The 23041-nt window shown below is 37.3% G+C and overlaps 3 protein-coding genes across 7 annotated transcripts; 2 read left to right on the top strand and 1 right to left on the bottom strand.

Annotated features, from left to right (window-relative positions):
• Positions 1-482: 482 nt before the first annotated feature.
• Positions 483-15194, top strand: LOC123873971 (aspartyl/asparaginyl beta-hydroxylase). 5 transcript variants are annotated; one of them, XM_045919106.1, is made up of 17 exons: positions 484-628; positions 755-868; positions 954-1142; positions 1455-1564; positions 2366-2674; positions 3445-3894; positions 4767-4902; positions 5272-5399; positions 6089-6203; positions 8504-8581; positions 9572-9804; positions 10139-10505; positions 11700-11797; positions 12889-13123; positions 13262-13367; positions 13478-14188; positions 14533-15194. In XM_045919106.1, exons 2-17 carry the CDS (start codon positions 817-819, stop codon positions 14681-14683), a joined length of 3468 nt encoding a protein of 1155 aa, XP_045775062.1. In that variant the 5' UTR covers positions 484-628; positions 755-816; the 3' UTR covers positions 14684-15194. The 5 variants fall into 5 exon arrangements, with proteins under 5 accessions (XP_045775071.1, XP_045775062.1, XP_045775052.1 ...); XM_045919115.1 differs by having other exon boundaries at positions 483-868; positions 9572-9780; XM_045919096.1 differs by having other exon boundaries at positions 484-868.
• Positions 15195-16006: 812 nt separating this feature from the next.
• On the bottom strand, positions 16007-20712 carry LOC123874032. Its single transcript, XM_045919193.1, has 5 exons — positions 20493-20712; positions 19523-19660; positions 19007-19087; positions 18401-18653; positions 16007-18271 (listed from the first exon to the last, which is right to left on the bottom strand). Exons 1-5 carry the CDS (start codon positions 20544-20546, stop codon positions 17601-17603), a joined length of 1197 nt encoding a protein of 398 aa, XP_045775149.1. The 5' UTR covers positions 20547-20712; the 3' UTR covers positions 16007-17600.
• A 1122-nt stretch (positions 20713-21834) lies between these two features.
• LOC123874090 (ubiquitin carboxyl-terminal hydrolase isozyme L3-like) lies at positions 21835-22920 on the top strand. Its single transcript, XM_045919269.1, has 2 exons — positions 21835-22001; positions 22071-22920. Exon 2 carries the CDS (start codon positions 22077-22079, stop codon positions 22767-22769), a length of 693 nt encoding a protein of 230 aa, XP_045775225.1. The 5' UTR covers positions 21835-22001; positions 22071-22076; the 3' UTR covers positions 22770-22920.
• The last annotated feature ends 121 nt before the right edge of the window (positions 22921-23041 follow it).

Here is a 23041-nt window from a genome sequence, read left to right as displayed (position 1 = left end):
AGTTCCACCACCAAAAAACACCAACTAACACAAAAACCAGCCACTCTTAACAAAAAAAAAACACTCCAAGCACAGCACGCGCGCCAGCAAACGCCATCACAGACGAAGTCCAGGCTGTAGTTATAATTTAGCCTTTTGGTAGGACTTCGTCTGTGTTAGCGTTTGCTGGCGCGCGTGTTGTGCCTTTTTAGAGTGTTTTTCTTTTTGTTAAAAGTGGCCGGTTTTTGTGTTTCACTGGTGTTTTTTGGTGCTGGAACCATGCTGGAACTGATTGGGAAGCGCTCTAAAAGGGCGCCGCACGTATATCGGCGAGCGCAGGCGAAGTCCATACTTAGTTATATAGTTTCCCTTTCTTGTATATAACTCATTATAACTACAAACTTGACATTGGCTAATCTTTGTAAAGCCAGATGAGAGAAAAAAAAAGCCTTTTGGTATCACAGACGAACAACCAAGTCGTAGGTCGTAGACCATAGAATAGTTCACTTTTACCCCGCTCAAATTCACCCCTCCGGCCTCACCCTGTTCCTCTACTATCTGTCTCTTTTCCCAGCTGTCTTCGCCGGTTATTTTTAGGTTAAATTCTAAAATAAATTCAAGAAACGAGCAGTGATACCTACTTTGTTATGTAGGTTATTTTAATATTTCGACGTGCGCCAATACAAGTCTATATATTCATGAAAATTGCGCATTTGGACGAATTAACATTCCGTGCCTTGTTTGCAAGTTCATCGTACTCCCATTGTTTACACAGGGTTATGAAACAATAAAGGAAGTATCTTCTGCCGCCTGAAGAGCGTCAGAACATAGTAAATCATGTCAGGTGACGTACAACCAAGAAAACGTAAGGATAAAAAGAAAAAGAAAGGTACGAAATTGTCTCTAAATATAGTTACCTTAAGAATGTGGCTTCTGGATACCTACACTATATACCTACATGTTTTCTTCTTCAGATGAATTAGGTGTAGAGGAACCTCGTGGTACGGCAGCGGCGCTAGGCGAGGGTGACGTGTTTATACACTCACAGCAAGACCATGGCACAGGCGGACATTGGTGTGCAAAGATCATATTCTTCTCTCTCTTGGCTGTACTGATCACTCTTATTGGATTGATTATACTGGAAAACAGAGGACTAACTGAATGTAAGCATTATAATTTCTGGGACTTCTAGAAATTCAGAATTTTACTATAGTGTCAGCTAAGTTGTGTGTAATCATAATATGAATACCTAATATGAATGGATCTTAATACTATACATTTAATTTGACTTTGTACAATTTTTTACCTGACAAAACTAAAAGGAAGGGTAATGTTTTAGCATTCTATATATTTTGATTTGTCATAAAATCTACTGATTATGTAATTTTAATGGTAATAAATTCAAATTAATGTATCTACCTGAAAGATTCACTTAAATTTTAAAAGTAGTCAAGTTTTTTTATTGCACATTTCAGTAGAAGCAAATGCAGTGGAGTCACGATATTCTGGCGTTCTGGAAGGCTGGCTAGAAGACGCACCTGACGAAGACCATCATGATGAGCATACATTAGATTTAAAACATCATGTAAGTAAAACCTACTTAATAACAATAAGACATCTGTTGAATTATAACTTAATTGAATAATTGTACAATAAACACTAAGCTGTTTAAGATACCCATATTATATCACCAATGGAATATTAAAAATACATACTTGAAGGCTGAATTCCAATTAAATTAATTTCTGCTTCACTGATAATGATGAATTGTAATACACAGTCCACAAGGTTTCTTCTGTTCTTGTATGATTATTATTATGATAAATTTGAAATTAAGAAATTAATAAAAATTTATGCCCATCTTGAAGTTATGAATACATACTCATTTTGCCAAGCATTCAAAAATGCTGATACCATTCCTTGTATTAAACCATTTCAGAACAACCTTTTGATTTGAAAACTAGAACATTAGTCAAATTGATAGTCATTCTACTAGCACATCAAACTCATTAACCTATACAGAAATAGTTAATGTACTCATTAACACTTAAGCTTTATGGTTTAAATATTCCATATGACATGATTATGATCATTTTAAAATAATTTCTCACACAGTTTTTACATAAAGGCTGACTCGATCCAATTACAAATGTTTTAGGGTAAACTGATATAACGAAAGGAAAAAATATTTTGTTAAAATTAATTATTTACCATAACACAGTCCATAATATTGTTTGAATTTTGAATAAAACAACTAATAAGTACAAATTAAGGTACTTATATTGTTTACAATTTTATATTAGAAAACAAATAAATAAAAATAGGGAAAAATGTTTTAATAATAGATATTTTTGTGTAAGTTTTTGTTTATCATTGCTAAACATAGGATGATGAGGAAGGCGAAGACCAACATGATATTGAAGAATCAGACCATGAAGATGAAGAAGACCATGAAGAGGAAGACGACCATGACGATGAAGAAGATCATGACGACGAAGAAGACCATGAAGACGAAGAATCTCATGAAGAAGAAACTGAGGCTGATGAAGATGAAATAGACCAGGATGAATCTCAAGAAGAAAACATTGAAGCAGATGAGGATGAAGAAGAAAATGTTGCTAGCAATGAAATAGATAGTAATGAGGAACAAGATGATAACCAGAGTGAAGAGAATTTACAAGATGACGATAATGAGGTGTAGTGTTCTATAAAAGAGTTATATATTTCCCAACCAGTTTTTGTTTCTTAAGGCGATCGCACATGGCTGCGAGAGGTGCATGTATTTTTCAGTACTGAAAATGCGAGTGATATCAATTGAATCTGGCATGCGAAAATGGAGATGACGCCAGCAAAGCTCTACGTTGATTTAAACTATGTTTAGGCAATTTTTCTGGCAAGTCCGATGCTACTCATGCCATTCGCATTACAGAACTGAAAAATGCTTGTTGCTACTATGGTGGCTCTTGTAGCAGTGTCCAATCACCTTAAGAGAGTAAGAAATTTCTCAAACAATATTCATTACTTTGCAATTTACATTTGAGGGTGGTATGTTCCACCCTCAAATGTAAATTCGCTTGATGCAATGTTGGCCCAAGTCAGTAACTGCACGGGCGACTGGACTTTGGACGTTCTATTTTGGCCCTTTTCCTACCCTCCGTGTGTTGGACAGCATGTTATCGTCAGTCCCGGTTATTATTACTAACGTCCGAATTAACTTAATAGGAATCAAACTCAAAATAAACTCTCGTTTAGCTTTAAACGGCCGTGGAGAAGTTATTCACTCTGTAGAAAAGGTCACACCTTGTATTAGGTACAATGGACTTGAGCAGTCAAGGAGAATTTATAAATGTTTAAGTAAGTTAAATTTGTAAATGAAAATTTAGGAAAAAACACCCTGCATAGTCTTTTAAGTCTCAGATTATGCACCTACTAATTTTTTTCTGAATAACAAAACAATTACAACAGGAGGTTGAAGAAAAAGTAAGGTATAAACGGTACCAATACAATGAAGATCATGATGACGATAATGATGATGACGAAGAAGACGAAAATGATAATGACAAAGATGACGAAAATGATGATGACGATAATAATAATGAATACGATGACCAGAGTGATGATGACAATGACCAGAATGATGATGATGATGATGATGACCAGAATGATGAAGATGATTACGAAAAGGACGCCAATGAAGAGCAAGATGATGACCTTGATGAACAAAATTATAACGACGTTGACCAGAACGATGATCAGAGTATTGAAGATGACCAATATGGTAAAGATGGTGATAATAGTAACGAACTAAATCAAGACGGAGATTTTGGTAATGAAATAATATACGAGAATGATAACGGTGATGATAATGATGATAATGAAAGCAATGAGCAGAAGGATAATGAACAGGAAAATGAGGTGCAAACTATTAATTAAGAAACGCGTGTGATATTAAAAACGCTAACCATATAACAAATTGTTGTTTTCAATTTGATTGGCCAACTAACTTTTCTTTTAAAACTTATAACTGACTTTTTAAATGTGTATATGAAAATATATTTTTTAAATATTTGTTGATTGCTTTTTTTGAATTGTTCATGTGTAATATTTTATTGTATTTTTATTTAACTACTAAATGCAATATGCCTATCCAAATGCATAACAATGTATTGTGTGTGAAAACTGTTGTAATAATAGATGTATGTTAAAATGATTTAGCCGACACACGACGTGAATACGCTTTTCTATAATTCTTTATTCGCTAACTCGTAATGAAGCAGCGTAGCGGCAGAATATTCTGACTCAACTGACATCTCATCAATCACAATAAAGTATAACATTATATGTGCGTGCAATATGCAATGCGCAATGTCCCTTTTGTACGAACTACTAGCGCAACCCCTACTGCACGTTGATAGTGCTGTCAGAATATTACACGCAAATGCCAACAAGAATTGTAGGCACAAAGTTTCAACTCAGATGCGCAAATGCATAGTTAACAAACAGACATACAAACATAATTTTTATATTATACAAGGCTGTTTTGATATTTTACTATAGAATGTCACCAGTGAGGAAAATCTTGACAGAAAGTAAAGAATTAACCTCTGAATACTAAAAGACGAGGCGCTCACATTTTAATTTACTTGTTTTTGCATTTTTTTTCCATACGGCAGACGTCAGAATAAAGCCACGCCGCTACATATTTAGGATGCTCTTAACAATTAATTTGTTTGTGTGTGTCTTTAAAGTATTCGGCCGATAGACTTACATTTTGATGGGACTTACAGGATGAAGAAGAACAAGAAGATGACTCACAAGAAGACGACGATGAAGAAATAGAGAAGATAGAAAAAGAGATCAACGAAGACGAAGAAGAGTGGAATGAAATTGTTGCACGTACAAATGCTGACGAAGACGAACAGGGTAAATGTTTCTTAATTGCATCTTTTTAATGTTTATATGTAAGTTTGCGTAAAATTTCTGTTTGGCCATGACATTAGAGTATATTGTAATATACTTCTGTGGTAAAAAATAATCATCTCAACTCTCAACTTCTCAAATGAACTAATGTGGCTGCCAAATTCTGTTACGATTAATATTGATCTGTTGAGTCGTCTAGAGTAAAATAACTTCATCAATTCGGAAACATATAATACTAAAATTTAACTGGTTTAAGCTAAGATCAAGTAATGATCAAAATTGGTATACATATTAGGACTAGACAGATAGATTCAACCGAAACGAATGAAATCTTGTGGCTTTTTTTGATACCTTCCTATTTTTGAAATGTAGAATCATCAAAGGAAGATCGAGAGGCCGATGACGATGATGAAGACGACCTTCAGGACCAGGAGGACGACGAAGACGAACCCCCACTCGAACGTATTACAGCATCGCCGGCCGGAAAACCTTTTGTAGAAGTAAGTACTATGAAATACTGGATGGACGGATTTTTAGAGATAATGTAAATTATAAGATAGACATATAGAAATTAAACTCGGCCGCCATGGTTCCAGTATTTATTTTCTTTAAAATCGACGCCATGGTGTCTTCATTTCAGTTTAAATTTTTGCTTCACTTACTGCTTCCAAATCAACTTTCTATGTATTTAAATGAATATAGGTAAAGGAAGTAAGGTTCATAAGATATGGCGCGGATTGCGGAAGCTCTCTTTCAGTTGTCGTAAAAATGGTTAACTTGTATGACATTTTTTAGGATTCCATACCTCAAAAGGAAAAATGGAATCCTTATAGGAACACTTTATCTGTTTGTCCATCTGTCGTGTCTGACTCGCACTTGGTCGGTTTTTTTAATTTAGGCAACAGTTCCTTTTTTTCACATCACACGAAACCCCAGATATCGATTTTGAAAGAATTTTGATCCATAACGAAAAATGGCGACGACTTTTTAAAATTTTGACAACAGTTTCCTTTTTTATGATCATAACGAGCACTAGATATCGATTTCGAAAGAATTAAAGATTTAGAACGAAGTAGAAAAGATTACGATGGTAACTAGCCACTGCTGATTAGCATTCCTACCTGATCAGAGAAAATCGTCACGCGTTACTTCGCAGCAACATTGTTTTGTAATTTGGTCATGTCAACAGATAGAAGAAGAAATTATCGAAAAGCCCGTGAATACCTTAGCCGAAGAAGAGGAGTATGAAAGACGCCAGGAACAACTCCGCAGAGAGGAAGAAGAAGCAGCCCAGGGTTCGCAAAGTGAGTTGATTTTAACATTTGTTTTTTACAGCTTGCTATATCCTCATAGTACCTACTAACCGCTAAAAAAAAGCAATGACTTTGGCTTGCTACTTTCAAAATGTATCTGGTGTCTTCTCTCTGGGCTGGTTTCCGCACTTAAAATGTATCTGGTGTATGCAGACAGCTGGTATTTGAACTGCAAGATTTGCAGTCGAGTGCGATGAGTTACTTCACTGATAAAATAACAGCATCGAAACTGTACCTACTGAATGTGCTATTAACGGCGAGCATATTTGATGCATGCAGTTTTTAATGAAGTTATGCCAATGGCAAGACAATCGTATAGAGTATTGAAATTGACTCATTTGATAGTTATTTTTTGTGCCGATTCGAAGCGCCTCACCGAGCGTACCGGGGAACAAAATTGACACATTGTGTCAAATGTTCTTTGTATTGACATTATGTTGACCTATGTCTCATCACTAACATTTAGTTCCGAATTCGCTCCCATGACGCTCACTGCTGCTAGCAGCGCCAAAATGGCGAAAATCAAGTTGCTTCAAAAACAAGTTTGCAATCGCAGGTCCAGCGTTCTTGTATTAATACAGACTAGTGGTATCGAGACTACAATTTTACTGAAGACAGATAAATGTGTCACTCGGGAAAGTTATATTTCCAAGATCTAAAACTTTTGCTAAAGTCAGTGTTTTCTGTTCTTATTTTGCATGCGCTTTGTGATTCTAGATTTTATCAGTAGCCAGATGTTTTCTACTATGGTGCTACCATTTATTCAAATATAATAATGACGCTAATTCGGTTCTACACAATCTCTAAACTTAATGTCTAAAGATAGTATTCAAATCAGTATTCTATCCCTATGGAAGTTCTGAAGAAAAAGTTTATTTTCAGACGTTTCAAATCGGTTTACTTTAGATATTGTGGACAACTCAATTATCCCATTTAACCTTACCCATCTCAGATAGTTTTACAGAGTTATAATTTAAAACTAGCATTAGAGCTCTTTAAATAAAGTTTGTATTGAAATTAAGCCTCTTTTATTTATTTTAAAAACCTTCCTTTTCACGCCTATAGGTAATAGGTATCTTATCTATTGTAAGTTATTCATTCAAATAAAATGTTGATATTCTTTCGTCTTCATATCCTTGTTTTATGATTATTTACTTAGCAACTTAACATTAACATTACAAAAAAGCTCTAATTTTTATGCTAGTTTAAAGTGCCGGTTATCCGGTTAAATGTATGCATTAAACTGATTCAAACAATGATGTTTAGGTTCCAGGGTTCTAAAATCTGCCTGAATTTTCGCACTTTTTTTTTGTAGCATTTTATATAATAATTTAAAGAAAGAAACAAAAACAGTTTATTTGTCACTATGAGGCTCGATTTGATAGTTAGCACAGGTGTCGAACAGAAGTGGCCCACTAGCCAGATACTTATATCCTACACTACACGTCCAATTCTGTATAAAACATGTCTAAAAGTCACTATTTAACGTATGTTACGTATACTAGCAAAAATATCGTGTCGTAATTTCTCCTCGCCCACGCCTCTTGCTCATTAAACACGCTTATTTGTGTCCACTGCAGCTTGAGCGGTGCACGTATGAATATTTATAATACTTCGCAAACAAACTCGCAAACATGAACTCGATCATTAAAATGGGATTAGATATGTTGCGTGGCTTCGATCGCTTGGAAGGTAACTGTATGGTGCACTTATGTAATTTGTTACGCCTTTATTTTATAAATTGTCTCAATTTTTGGCAACCACGCAACCGGTATTTACCTAGTTTCGAATAATAAATAATTATTTTGTCTTCGTACAAAATTCTAACCGCTCTTTTCTCAGATCGTGTTTTTCTTTCGTAACTGAATCATGAATCTTTTCTGATGAACATTAAAAAAACTATTTCGAACTATTGGATCCTTTTGTAAAGGTTAATAACAATGAATAAAAAAATTGTATTTCCATTGTAAAGACTCGGATTTTAGATTTTAGTTTTGTAAATTAGGTACCTATATTAAATTTCTGATGAGATTTTCTCGATTTCTTCAGATAGACTTCAGACAGATTGTGAATGATTTGTCTGATTGTCAAGAGATTATGAGTGGCGTTCACTCTTTCGCTACTACTACTCAATCAATCTACTTCTGTACTGTTTCAAAAAAAAAACGAATCAAGGACTAGATACAGAATTGGTCACATGAAACAATATAGTACTAGATGAGAGTTAATTTGATTTATGTTGTAAGTTATTACTTAGCGTTATGGTTAAAGCGTGCGCGCGTGTGTTGCAGTCTGGCTGAAGCTGGCGGTGGGCGGCGCCCTGCTCGTCGCCACGCACGCCGTCTTGCGCCGCGCCACAGCCCCCAGGGGTGCGTATACCATAATACTAAGTAATAACCTGTCCCAGGGCGAGGTAAAGGATAGCGTCCACAAGGCGTGCTGAGCCGAAACGAATCGCAATAATTAGCTGCCTTTATATATATTTAATACTAGATGATGCCCGCAGCTTCACCCGCGTGGATTGGTCAGATCCCCTGCAGTATCAGGATTGACGAGTTGGAATCCAAATTTTTTATGGAACAATGTCCTTTTTTTCCTCTCTCGTCTGGCTTTACAAAGATTAGCCAATGTCAAGTTTGTAGTTATTTGTAACAAGTTAGTTAAACTATACAAGTATGGACCCCGTCTGTGCCGGCGCTCGCCGACATACGCACGGCACCCCCTTAGAGCACTTTCCAGTCAGTTTTAACAAAAAAACACTCCAAAAAGGCAGAGCACGCCCGCCAGCTAACACCAACACAGACGAAGTCCTGGAACAATGTCACAAAGTTCCTCTATCGATTAAAAAAAATTACGCAAATCGGTTCAGAAATCGCGGAAGTATCAGTGCATAGGTAGAAAAACACAACTCCTCCATTTTTGAAAGTCGGTTAAAAAAGTAGCTTATGTTACTTCTTGGTTAATCCTCTACTTGTCTGTGAAAGTCCTATCAAAATAGGTTCAGCCATTCCGAAGATTAGCCCGTTCAAACAGACAGTCACTATGATTTTATTTATTAGTATAGATATAGATATCGATATTATACAGCATCGTGCCAAAGCGAATTTTGGACATATTTCTCTTCCAGAAAATTGTTTGTGGCCCGATCCTACACCCAATGCTCTAAAATCTTTTTATCTCAAAAATTCAAAGAGATCCCACGGGATTTCCAAAACCAAGCGATAGCAATAAAACAAAATTGTTTATATTTCTTTAAATAATTATTCATAAAATATTCCAGTATATTTGAATAAAACCGTATCGAATTTTTAAAGAAAATCCTTTTCGCGTATTGTTACTTAGTGGATTCCCCGTAACAGATATTCCTGAACCCGAAGAGCATACTAGGGACGAAACGCCTATAGTTGACCGTCGCATGACTATTACACCTGAACAACCTTCTCCAAGAGTGCAAGAAAGCCCGCTAACTCAAATAGCCCGAGAAATTGAAGAGGAGGTCTTTAAGAAACCTGCTCCAGTAACTAAATCTACGCCTATCGTGAAATACGACAGTGAAGAAGAACTGGTAGTAAAGAAGGCTTTGGTTGAAGAGGTAAGTACATTTCAATCAAATGCTTATACTACAATACAGAACATTAACCTTAAAAAGTTCTATACACAATTTCAAAATGCCCTGTCTATAATAAAGGTTTGAAATTCAAATAAATTGGTATATAAATTGCATTCTTAGATCAGGACGCGTTTGGAACCCTCGAAGCTTTAGTTTTAGGTTGACAAAAACAGTTATCACCTAACTATACCTAATGAAAAATTAATGCGTTTTGGAAAAGTATTTTAGGAACCTATTTTTAATTTTGTGACGCATCACAATAAAATGGCATGTTAAATAATCTATGTAAGAGTCACAATTTCAAATTTATGTTTAGAAAGCTCCAGTGGTTCACACTAAAGATGAAGAAAAAGAGCTATACAGTGAAGAAGAAGAAGAAGTTGAAGACGAAGAAGAAGAAGAGGAAGATATTGAGGAACCCGTAAAAGAGTTCGTTCAAAAGAAAGCACTCCCAGTAGTGGAACAAAAACCCACTGAAGATTCCGAGTCTGAGGATGTAGAAATAATAGATGATGAGCAAATTGAAGAAGAACTAGAGGACGAAGAAATCGAAGACGAAGAGGAAATATCAGACGTCGATGACACCGAGCTATTAACCCGACTAGAAGCTAAATACGGTCGTCTACCAGAACCAGAGAGATTTGGACGGAAACCAGACACAAGTAGTTTCGGACCGAAACATAGTAAAAAAAAACTTGTTGGAGTTTATTTTTGTTTTTTCCAATATAAGAATGCAGGCATGAATGAACTAAACCAAATACTACTAATAGCTGGCATGACTAACCGAGTGTGAGTGTAATAGCTAACTTTATACTACAATAAATACAGTATAGTCTGTAAAAATATAGCATATACATTCACTTCTTTGCAAAAAAAATATGGGCACTTATACACTCCTGTCCGAGCTACAAGCCTCCACCGTGAGGAACACACATCTGCATAGTGTTCTTCTGACGTTCTCTCGCTTATGTCGGTCCTCCCCCATATCTTTATATCTAAGCTTCTTCAGAGAATAGAATGCCACTCCAGTTTGCTTGTGTCCATGCACAATTTCTTGCAAATCTCAAATGGGCAATCCGGTGCTCACGGATTACTTAGGGGTCCGAACTGGCCGTCGTCACTCGGCTGCGTATGTTAACAGCTAAGAGCTCACCTTTCAGCTCCCCATACTACTACTAGTTTTTTTTTTTTTTAGTTATCTCACTATAAAATAGTTGTTCTGTGGATCAGTTCTTGCCTTCTCTGAATGGAACCTGTTGTTTCGAATCCAGATTCCAGATCCAGATTCCATTCCATGCCAGTAGTACCTTTTTATTCATTAAAAAAAAAACTCTTTAGCAGTAAGTAAATAATAATTGCCAATAATACAAAAAATCAAAACAGCTCATTTTTTTTTTGCAAAGGGGTTAAGCTTCAACTTAGCTCAATGATTGAGATTCAACTAGGATAATCATTTTTTTTTTCATTTTTATTTGAAATCTGTATAAAAAAATTTAACTGAATTCTAAATCGTTGTTTATTCCAATCTGCTAATACAGTAGGTACAATTTTTTTGTATCCAATTTCGAATCTGAATCTCATTTGCATATTTAACTCTTACCTTGCATATCCGCAGGCCTAGCGCCAAAGGCGCTTATAGGCGTCAAATGTACATTTTAAATGAAATAAAATTCTATTAATTTCTTTAACTGATATCAGAAAAGTATCAACAAATCAAAAAATATTGCGATCGTCAACTGGTGCTATCAAACATAGTTGCTATGGCAGTTTGCGATGACTTAGAACAATTATTGTATTAGAACGCAGTTAACGCAGTTAAGATTTGGTTGTCATTATGAAAGTGGAGCCCTGAGCTAAATCGTACTTCTTTTCTATAGAAGACGGTGGGAACAGCATAGAAGATGACTGGCCGGGTGAGCCCAGTGAAGCCTATTGGCGGACAGAACTCAACGTCGCCCAGGAAGAACTCCGCCAGGTATATTACCCAACTTGATAACAATAGAAAAATTGAAATCATTAACTTGCCGGAACTGTAAGTCCCATGATTAAATTGTACAAAGTTTCAACTCGATTATATGAACGAGCGTGAACGCATCTATACTAATAAATAGGAAATATTTGTTTTTTGTAATCGATAAACTCTGAAACTAATGAACCGATATTAAAAATTTCGTTCAGAAAAAAAAGCTACTTTATCAGTTAAACTTAGAATTAAGCTAATCATAATCATCACAATTACAACAATTGCCGCGCGCGCCGATCGCAACGCTTTTTAGCTACGAATAATACAAGTAATAATATCTAATAAAAAGATTCCAACGAATTGAGAACCTTCTCCTTTTCTGTAATCGATTAATAACTCCAATGTGATGTAGCAGCAGGAGCCACATTTATCCAGTGATGGACTCGTGCTATTGAGCTCATATTTTAGCATTAATAATGCGTTGCGTTAGCGGTGCGGCTTGTGGCTCTTTAGTGTCACCAATTTAAACAATTATTTATTATACTTCCAGGATTGGCTAGATTAACTTTAAACTAATTTAGTATCTTTGCTCGTTGTGCCATTTTTCTCCCAAATAACTCTTCGACGAAACCGCCCGGTTGAGTTTTGCGCCCGCACCCTGCGTAGATCTCCCCTGGTGATTTTTCGACGACTTTGCATCACCCTATTCGATTTACTCATTTACACACCCTAAATAAGTACTTATCTAGTTTTAATTAGCAAATATTTATAATATTTATTGTAATAATAATCATAATAAATCATTATCTCTTTTTATAATTTGAATTGATCAAAGCATGCCTAATAAATATATAGTTGGAATGTTTGTTTGTTGTTGATGTCTATGAACACTTTCCCCCAAAAACCAGCATTGCAGCTTGCTGCGGCTTCATGCTGGGACAGAAATCTTATTTGTTTCATATTGTATTGTGCAGTACCATAGATTTACTTTGAAAGCATGTGTTTTTTAAACGTTTCGTGAATGAGAAAAATATATCCTACTACCAACCTGTTTACTGAGTGCGTTTGTGTGAATTTTTGTGTGATGTTACTAACTTGCGGAGGGCGAGTGGAGTGCCTGCGAGCGCCGCGTCAGCGCGCCGGAGCTGGCCGGCAGCGGGCGCGCGCGCTGGCTGGCCGCGCGCGCCGCCGACCTGGCCGCCGAGGCCAAGAGAGACAACAGCCTGCTGTCCCGCGCCATTGCCGCCTACCTGCATCTCCTCAAGATGAACGAGCGCCTCTCGGACAAGAAACTCCTGGAAGTTGCTCAAAGAGCCATTGATAGGATTCAGTTCAGAGGTACGAATCACTAATTCCATCATTGAGTAGTTTGTAAGAAGTATTACGTACAAAAATAAATAAATTGGGATAGTTACATAATTATAAGTATAAAGTATTGCGTGAACATTGTTTTGAAAGTTGATTTTTTTTTTCCAGGTACTTATCTTAACGCCGAGCCGATTTATAGACTTTTGATAAGAAGGTTTCCCGACGATGTCCACTATCGCAATAACTTGACGGTTTCGTTTCTAATGGCGAACAGGTAAGGCATTCAAAAAGATCAGATGATGATAATAAATTAATAATGCCGAGATATCGTTAGCGCAAGTACATAATATATAAATGTCTAATTAAAATTTATTTTATTCACAGAGCAGACCTCGCAGACGAAGTTCTGAAAGAAACACTTCGTCTTTGGCCGAATGACCGTGTAGCGTTGGCTCATCACGGATTCGTGTTAAAAACTAAGTACAATAGACTAGAGGAAGCGGTGAAAGCCTTGTATAAAGCTCTCGATGGCGACGCGGGGCCCGCAAACGAGCCTCGCTTCTACTACCACCTAGGAGACGCTCTGTTGCTCCTCGGTCGACCTGAACAAGCTCACGAAGTACACAAGCGAGGCGCGGCGCTCGGCCACTTTTTGTCGCCGGCGCAACGCTCGCTCTACAACGTGCCAAGATTGAGAAGCCGACCTTGGTGGCCGGTACAGGAAACGCCGTACGTGAATCTAGCTCGAGCTTTGGAACGCTCGTGGCGAGACATATTGAAAGAGGGCGAAGCGGCGAGAGAGCTGTACGAGAAAGAGAAGGAAGGTCTGAAGGAGCGCGGGGAGTGGACGCAACTGGATTTATTCGTCCGGGGCGCGGAGATTCCCGGGCGCTGCGCGCGCGCACCGGTCACGTGTTCGATCGTGCGGAGCGAGGCGGCGGCGGCGCGCTGCCGGCGCGGGCAGGTGAAGTTCAGCGCGATGCAGGCGGGCACGCACGTGCGCGCGCACGTCGGCCCCACCAACTGCCGCCTGCGGATGCACCTGGGCCTCAGCAACACCAAAAATACTTACATACGAGTGGATAAGGAAACTAGGTGAGTTCTCATTTTATTGATCTCCGACATGCGCGATGCATACCTACGTGACTTTTGAAGCGTTCCTTTTGGTTGTAATTTCGTAGGCCTAGTATTAATACAGTACCTGATAGAAAATATTGCACATCGAACTATAGAAAGAGACGGTTTCACAGAAGGCTCTGTCGTTGAGACCGACCAAACGTCACATAGGTATGAGTGATAGAGACAACGCTCTATGACGGCGAAATCTCTCTCTAAAGTTCGATGTGCAATATTTACTGCCGGCACCTGTACTTGGTGGTATTAGAAATTTCTAATATTTTATACCTGTTATCATTTTAAAATTGAGATTTGATTTGCAGGCAGTGGCAGACAGGCAAGACGTTCATTTTCGACGACAGCTTCGAGCACGAGGTGTGGCACAACGGCAGCGGCGCGCGCCTCGTGCTCATCGTGGACGTGTGGCACCCCGACCTCAGCGCGCACGAGAGGCGCACGCTGCCCGCTATCTGATACCTCGACCCTGTGCTGCGGCCCACTACACTGTGCTCGAATGTGCGCGGGAGACGAGCGACTAAACGCGGTCATAAGTGGCGAGCGCTGACCACTCCCACAGCTTGTGGCTCGGACGCGGCCACTCTAATTCTCAGTTTGCGCAACATATGCCGGCCACTAGTTAAAACAGATAGCGCCATACCGCTGGCGTAAAGTCTCGTTTAGGCAAAGTCAAAGTACACGCTATAGATTTCAATCTTAGTCTTGGGTGAGCGCTAGTTGAGCGCTAGGCGGGGCAGGGCGTGCAGCGTTCTTGTCAATTACATGTTCTTACACGCAGGCATTCCGAGTGACAATGGCGTCTGGACTCCCACGCCCGCACGCTGCACGCCTCGCCGCAGAATGCGCCCCATGTTCAAGCGTTTGACGCACCTGGACGCATAAGTTGTCATCCTGTAAAGTCTAATTTGTGATGTCTCTTTAACTTGAATTCATTGAAAAAGCGGGTACGTACCTCGATTAATAATTACCATGATTTTGAAATAATTTCATTTGTACATAAATTTTATGATAGTTGGACTTATATCACAAATTTTAATGGAAATTCATCTGTAATCTAATTAAAATCTACAATCCCTCCGACTCAATCATCACTAAATTAGAGTACAATTTAGAAGTAATGATTAAGAGTTCATGAAATCAATATACAGTACCCGGCAGGAATTATTACACCTGGAACTTTAGAAAGAGATTTCGGCTTCGTAGAACTTCTCTGTCGCTCATATTATCTACGTGACGTTTTGTCGGTCTCAACGATTTCGCAAAGCGTCTATCTTAGACAACGCACTGCAAAATCGTTATCGATGCGTATAATCTTTACTGTAAACGATTTTTTAACATAAAATGTTATTCATATTATGTTTGAAGCCAAATGCTATGAAAAATGTAAGTGTGATAAGTTTTGAAAAATTAATACAGTCTGTCTCAATATTAGCTGTAGGTATAATAAAGGCACAATATAACTAAAAATTGTGCCTATATTGCAGGTACAGCTTTTATTGAAATAGACTTAAAATGATCTGATATTTTGCATTTCCTCTTTTAACCCTTGTATGTATTTGTGTTATATCAATATCTTGCAACATACTGAAATGTCAATTCAACAAGATAACTGGATCTACTTATAATGTTAATATTATGATTGAATGTTTGTATTGATGTTAACTTTTTGTTACAAGTTTTACGTTAGTAATAAAAAAAGTTACAACGCTCGAAAGCTGTGGTTTTTTTTTTAAATAAAAAGCAATTTTTTCGTTGATGTGTATTTGGTATAAAATTTCCCAAAAAGTTCTAACTAAAATAATCTTAGTCTAATAAAGCTCATTTTGTTTGATACTTAAAAATATGGGCGGGCCTGTATAGTCACTAGTCACTGAGAAAATATAATCCATAAGCTATATTAAGTATATAAATCGTGCCTCAGACAAACGGCTATTCTGGACACATGACTTAAACTAAGGAACATTGCTGAATGTAACTTTTCAAGTTAACGTTAACTGTGCGCGAATCTACCAAGGTCCAAGATTGTGTGTTGTAAAACACGGCGTTTTCTCATCCATACTAAATGAGAGATTGGTTCGATTCTTATGTATCTGCATCTTTTCTTTTTAAAATTGATAAAAAAGGACGGAACATAAAATTTTAAATTTAAATACTAAATAGTGCACTCTGCTTTAAACAATAGGCACACGACTGGCACCTAAAGTCACAAGGCTTGACAGGTCTAAATAAAATTAGGTTTGTCTGTCCTTATCCATGGTAAGAAAAAGATGTGATTACCTAAAATTAAGTTGAGCTCACAATCAGTACTATTAACGCACAGTTAACGTTAACATTCACAGTTGCACAAAGAGCCCATAGGGCCCTGAGTGTATAATGTGGACCGTTACGTTAAAACTGCCAAAATTGTATAGAGATAATAAATTACAACGTTTACGTATGCATAAAAAATGGTAGTGACGCTAATTTACATGTACGGTTACTCACGAGACTGGCCTCAGTTAAAGATTACGTTTCGTTTGTAAAAATGCTGGAATGTAAAACTGAGCAATTATTTACCGCGACCGCGAGTGATTTTATATCTAAAATTTGTACGTTTTTGCAAGGTTAAACTTTGTATAAAATATTAAGTAAGTTAGTAAGTAGGTATAATAATTTCTAATTTTAGTACTAGGTTAATATATTTTATACTCTATGGACGGATTAATTTACTGTAGTCAAATAACTGTTCATTTTCAGTTTTACATGATAATATTATCGACACTCATTACTAGCTTAGTTTCATAAGTAGAACAAATATTAATAACGAGACTGAGACTACCTATTTACTAAACGTAATTAAATTAGTAAACTTAAGACTAGGTCCCTACTACAAAAAATGTAAACAAATGGAAAATATAACAAAAAATATTAAAGCTTACTTTCTAAACCCTCTAGAAGGAATGTATTTTATACAACCGCATTATCAAAACAATTCTATTAAAACATATTCCTATAATATAGGTAATATAAAACGATCCCAATTAAGCGTAAAACTTAACAATCGATTAGGTAAAAAATTTAAAGAAACTTCAGACGAGATTTTCAACATTGAGCTGCAACTTGAGCATGACTCGATAAGGCACATAATGAAATTGAATAAATTAATCCAATTATAATCTTTCCAATTTAGTGTTCTGACTAACCGTGACGTTGTACCAGCCAGCGTAATTTTTTTATAGGTAATTCGTAGCTGGGTAGGTACCTACGCAATATTACGTGTAAAAATGAGATTTACATGATTATTCGAGGTTATCAACCTGGTCGCGTAAATGACACAATTTGTATCATTTCTTCAATATTTTGACTAACCGCATTGATCGTGTAACTGAACGCGTTACGGAACGACATTGTAGTTATCAGCAGCGGGCTGGTACGCGGGCGGGCCGGGCGCCTGCGGAGTGGCGCGCGCGCACGGCGGCGGCTCCCAATCGCTGTACCCGCAGCCTCCCGAGTATGCTGGCGATTCGCATCCCATCACTGCCTCCCTATTCTCATAATTTGGACCACTGTCGTACCCACGACCGACGTCATACGAGGGCGAGGCCTCGAAGGTCCTCGGCGGATCGTAGCGGTTCGGTTCATTATACGGGCCGACAACATCGCGACTCACCATCTTGCTTCTCCGTACTGTATCGGATCTGTTGGTGATTATCGGTATCGAGTCGGCAGGTGGCGGCGGAGGGAAAACTTCCTGGGAGCGGGTCGTCTCCCGGTCTGCAGCGTGGTACGACAAGGGCCGAGCCGCGTGGAAGTTGGAGTAGGACGAGTGCGCCGAGGTGGGCCGCGACGGCCGAGAGTCGCGCGGGAGGGACGCAGTGGACGCCAGGTAGCCCGCGTTCCTGTACGAGCGACGCGAGCGCCGCACGGACGAGCCGGCGCCTCTGGAACCCGATCGACGTTTAACTCGACGAGGAGTCATAGGTTTTAAGGTGCTTTCACTTACGTTTGTTTCGGTGGGGCTTAGTTCTATGGTATAAACTTGACGGCGGGACAGTGTGCTTTTATCTGAAAATAAGATAAGGCATAGTTACGTCATACACATTGTAAAAGAATTATATGGCATATTTGGGCATGACATTTTTAGATACTTTCAGATAGATCTCTTTTACTAAATTTTCATTAATAAATTCTCACCTGAAACAGTCTTGCGTTTCTTAAATGATTTATATGCTAAAAATATAGTTAACGGCAAGGCTGTGGCGGTAAGAAGTGCGGCTATGGCAGACTGGCCCAACTCAACATAATGCCATTGGAAGAAGCAGCCATCCACCCGAGCTGGTCTCCAGGTGCCGGGGCCGTCAGCTTCGCCCCAAACAGGCTGGCAACCCCAACCATTTCCCTCCCACCAACTCACGCTTCCTGTTCCTAAGGATAGCAATCCACTTTCCTGAAATATTTAAAATATATTTTAGACATGGTCTGCTTTATTATAGTAATAGTGAGTAAATAAATATAATTGGAACTTTTAAAATTAACTTATTTTAATTTAAAAAATCTATTATATACTAAATATAATTCAGAGGCCTCAAGTTTTTACTTAGGTACATATCCTAACAATTTCTTCACAATACTCTAGTCTTTTTGTAAACTTATATTTTTTCTTCCTTGTTGACTCACTATGACAGTGAATCACTTACAGACATTTCACAGTAGTGATTCATTAAACTACACAGTATCACAATGGTGCATAGTTCTAAACATCTTTGGTTAATAATAAAAGCAAGGCCACTAAATACTTACTCGGTTAAGGATGCCAAGATTAAGGTAGTAACATATAAGAAATATATTCCATGTTAGCCACATAAAACTCCAAATTGCATACTGAAAGAATATCCTTTAATTAATTAAAACATTATAGTTATTACATGGAAAAACTAATCAGCTTTCCATATCAGTATTTTAATGAATAAATTCTCAGACTTGCGCATGAAGGGTTCCATACCATTCTACAGAAAATAATTTTAATTAAGCTTTAGAGAAGAAATTTTTGCCTTTATTTGTGCTAAAAGACCTAGCTTCCTGCCAAACATGATTCTAAGTCACCGGGAAGTACCCTATAGTTTTCTTAAAAGACACAATAGACAGACAGACAACAAAGTAATCCTATAAGTATTCCTTTTTTTTCGAGGTATGGAACCCTAAAAAGTATAATGTCCATATTTTCACCAATAGACAAGATATCTCACTAAAGTAATAATTCAGCAATAAAAAAACAAATTATGACATTGCTTACAAATTATGACATTGAATACTTACAGCCAAAAGATATTTTGTAACATACTGTACTGCACCAAAAGAGCCAAATATAATCAGAAGAATATTAACAAAGTTTGCAATGATCGGTAACCACATGTATCCCAGGAAATCAAATACTTGTCTCTGAATTGTAATTATCTGAAACAAATAACAACACTGAAGTAGGTAACGTGAACTGAGAGCTAACTTGCTTAGCCTGTAAGCTCTAATCTCAGAATTTACTAAAAAGTCTCCTAAGTACAAAGCTGTAATGTCCTTATATAACTGTAAATCAGCCATTTATCAATTTACCACCAAATCAGAAATATTTATTAGTGAAAGGAATCAAGTTTTTTTTTATGGGATTGTAGCAAAACTTACAGATTTATACAAAAAATTCTATTATTATTAACAATTCTGTGACTATTTTTTTCTTTTATTTATCTACGCTAACATTATACAGGTAGTTAGTAAGTTTGGATGTAGAATGTAATCTCTGAAACTGCTCCTCTGATTTCAAAAATATCACTTATAGATTAGTTGTATGCTAATTGCTGGTTATGTCCGAAAATAAACTAGGATAAAATGTTTCTTTTTCCCACATTTCCACAATCCAATATTGTATCTCAGGATGCAAGCTATAAATATACCTATTCTATACAAAGTGTCAAGATTCAGTTCAGCATTTTTATAACATTAGTGCAAGATCAAAATTTTTATTGCTATATTCATAGAAAAGAAACAATGAGACTTAGATAGGTACTACTTTAAAAATAACTTAATATACTTAATATAAAAGTCCAGAAAGTCCAGAAACATTTTTGCACTGGAAGTAAGTCTAAAAGCGCTTTCAATTTTTATAATATTAGGTGTTCTTTTGTATAAACCAAAAGCATAATAACTTATTAAACTAAATAGTGTATTTCCAACTCCATACCCATCTAAACAAAAAATTAAACGTCTTTAAAAAACAAATATTTTTTTTACAAACCAATTCCAAAATGCACACTACTAGCAGTAGCGTTCTTAATCCACAAACAGCCATTTTGAGAAAAATATATAACTTTCATTTATCACGATAGATAGGTATAATTTTTCCATTAAATTTTGATAAAAAGTTCATTGTTTTCTATGGGAAAGAAATGAGGGCAACGCTACAACTTCCAAGTTCCATCCGCCATCGTTTATTGAAAGTTGAAACTTGAATTGAAAAATTGACAAATGACATTTGACTTTGAAGTTTCAAGTTGACATCACGGCCTCGTGACATAGAATCATGGAGGTTAGAGAGAAGGAGAACGATCGCTGTAGAAAATAGTGTCCCCGAAATACGGACAAAATAAGTGAGGCGCTGCGATCGCTAAGTTGTCTCAATAAAAGCGGGCTGTTGTGCGCTAATTTGAAATGATCTTCTTCTTCTCTCTGGGCTGGTTTCCGCACTTAAACGTTTCCGTCTGTTGTGCGTAATTTGAAATGATATATCAACGTTTAATATACGTGTATATAATATTATTCAAAGGAAAATTTAATTTTATTTTAATTTTACACATTCAATATTTCAATGTGCTACTATGAAGATACTACGTTTGGTACTTTAAATAATGATGATTGACGTAAATTGTTTTTCACTCTATTTTTCCGATCAGATGCTAAACCACTTGTACATCCACGCACAATACAATATTTCACCATTTTTTAATTTTCTTTTCGTCAAAAATTAAAAAATTACGGAGCACGATTATTTTCTCACCGATGCCGCGAAGAAAATTTATACATTATGCAACTAACTTCATCTATAACCCGTGCGCATTAACATGGCACCTGGCTCGAACACAATCCCTCCTCCCACTTCCAAGCGCGATGTCCCGCTCTCGCCGTGCCGCCGCGCCGTGCGAGACCAGTAGCGGCACGGCGAGAGCGGGGCATCGCGTGGGGAAGTGGGAGGAGGGATTGTGTTCGAGCCAGGTGCCATGTTAATGCGCACGGGTTATAACTACTTGTACTCATAAACAGCTAACTTCACAGATACTCCTTACCGACGACAGCGCGGCTGGTGGCTGAAAAACGAATAATTATAAATTCTACCAATTTTCAGGGACAGGCGCGCTAATGCTTTAGCGCGTAGCGATCGTTCTCCTTCTCTCTAACCTCCATGCATGGAATGATGGAAAATTAGGAATGGTGCAAGCCCATAGAAATGGAAGCCATTCACATAGGGTTGGTCACTTGTGGTCACGGGTAACTTTAGAAATGTCTCGAGATTCGACAGGATTTTGATTATGCATGGACGTAGTGTTTACATACTCTTTGATGCATGGGTGACTTATTAGTCTGTGGATGACTTGTAAAATTTGTTGAATTTTACCGGCGTCGAGTATTGATTTTATTTTTATTGAATTCTCTCCAATCTCTATTACATTCTTGTAAGCCAGTAAGCTTCAGCGACAAGATTTTACTTAGATTACTTTGTTTCTAGTCAAAAAGACAAAGAAGATTTCAGGTACGAAAGACATTTTCTTTTATTTTCATTCAGTTTTAAACGCCGGTAACCTCGACTGCTAATTTTTAGATCGAAATGGCGACTGAAACTTTAATTCCTTTGGAATCTAATCCTGATGTAATGAATAAATTTCTCCAAAAACTCGGTGTTCCAAATAAATGGGGGATTGTAGACGTGATGGGTCTCGAACCTGATATGCTATCTTGGGTACCAAAGCCGGTTGTGGCCGTGACACTCCTTTTTCCAATCTCTGAAGCCTATGAGCAACATAAGCAAAAGGAAGAAAATGAAATATTGTCCAAGGGCCAAGAGGTTTCCAGCAATCTATTTTATATGAAACAGAATATTAGCAATGCATGTGGTACCATAGCACTTGTGCATGGAGTGGCAAACAATATTGACAAAATTGAATTAACAGAAGGTCATTTGAAAAAGTTCCTAGATGAGGCTAAGGGTTTGGATGCTGCTGGTAGAGGCAAGCTGCTGGAACATAATGAGGGCATTATCAATGCCCACAAGGAATTGGCTCAAGAAGGCCAAACCAACACTCCCAGTGCTGAAGATCCTGTTAATCATCATTTTATAACTTTTGTGCATAAAGATGGAGTTTTGTATGAGTTGGATGGACGTAAAGCTTTCCCAATCAATCATGGACCTACTACTGCAGATTCTCTCTTAGAAGATGCATCTATGATCTGCAAGGAATTTATGGCACGTGATCCAGAAGAAGTCCGCTTTACTGTAGTAGCTTTAGCTGCTTCTGAATAAGTCTCTGTCATACACGCAACATTATGATACAGAGTATCTTAATGTAACTATCAAATGCTAACTGCTTTTAACTTTCAAGCAAAAAAAAAGTATTTTCTATGTATTTGTATGCTATGCAAGCCTTTGTGATAATAAATTGTTTAAGAAATTACTTTTCTCCAGTTTTTATTACTGAATATTCCCTTTCCTTTACAAAAATATTGAAAATAAATAATGCAATTAAGTTAAAAAATAATTTATTTTATCATCTTTAAATAGGTAGATATAAAATA

This window comes from Maniola jurtina, chromosome 2 (assembly GCF_905333055.1).
Source record: "Maniola jurtina chromosome 2, ilManJurt1.1, whole genome shotgun sequence".
Taxonomy (NCBI): Eukaryota; Metazoa; Arthropoda; class Insecta; order Lepidoptera; family Nymphalidae; genus Maniola; species Maniola jurtina.
This window is presented reverse-complemented; position numbering and strand designations above follow the sequence as displayed.

Excerpts from the sequence above, each read along its gene's own strand:
- LOC123874032 (XM_045919193.1), bottom strand. The coding sequence starts at position 20,546 with ATGGCTGTTTGTGGATTAAGAACGCTACTGCTAGTAGTGTGCATTTTG. Across the intron at positions 18,654-19,006 it reads ATCTTGGCATCCTTAACCGA|GAAAGTGGATTGCTATCCTT; the intron begins GTAAGTATTTAG and ends TAAATATTTCAG. Across the intron at positions 18,272-18,400 it reads GAAACGCAAGACTGTTTCAG|ATAAAAGCACACTGTCCCGC; the intron begins GTGAGAATTTAT and ends TCTTATTTTCAG.
- LOC123873971 (XM_045919106.1), top strand. The coding sequence starts at position 817 with ATGTCAGGTGACGTACAACCAAGAAAACGTAAGGATAAAAAGAAAAAG. Across the intron at positions 869-953 it reads GGATAAAAAGAAAAAGAAAG|ATGAATTAGGTGTAGAGGAA; the intron begins GTACGAAATTGT and ends TTTCTTCTTCAG. Across the intron at positions 5,400-6,088 it reads CCGGAAAACCTTTTGTAGAA|ATAGAAGAAGAAATTATCGA; the intron begins GTAAGTACTATG and ends TCATGTCAACAG.
- LOC123874090 (XM_045919269.1), top strand. The coding sequence starts at position 22,077 with ATGGCGACTGAAACTTTAATTCCTTTGGAATCTAATCCTGATGTAATG.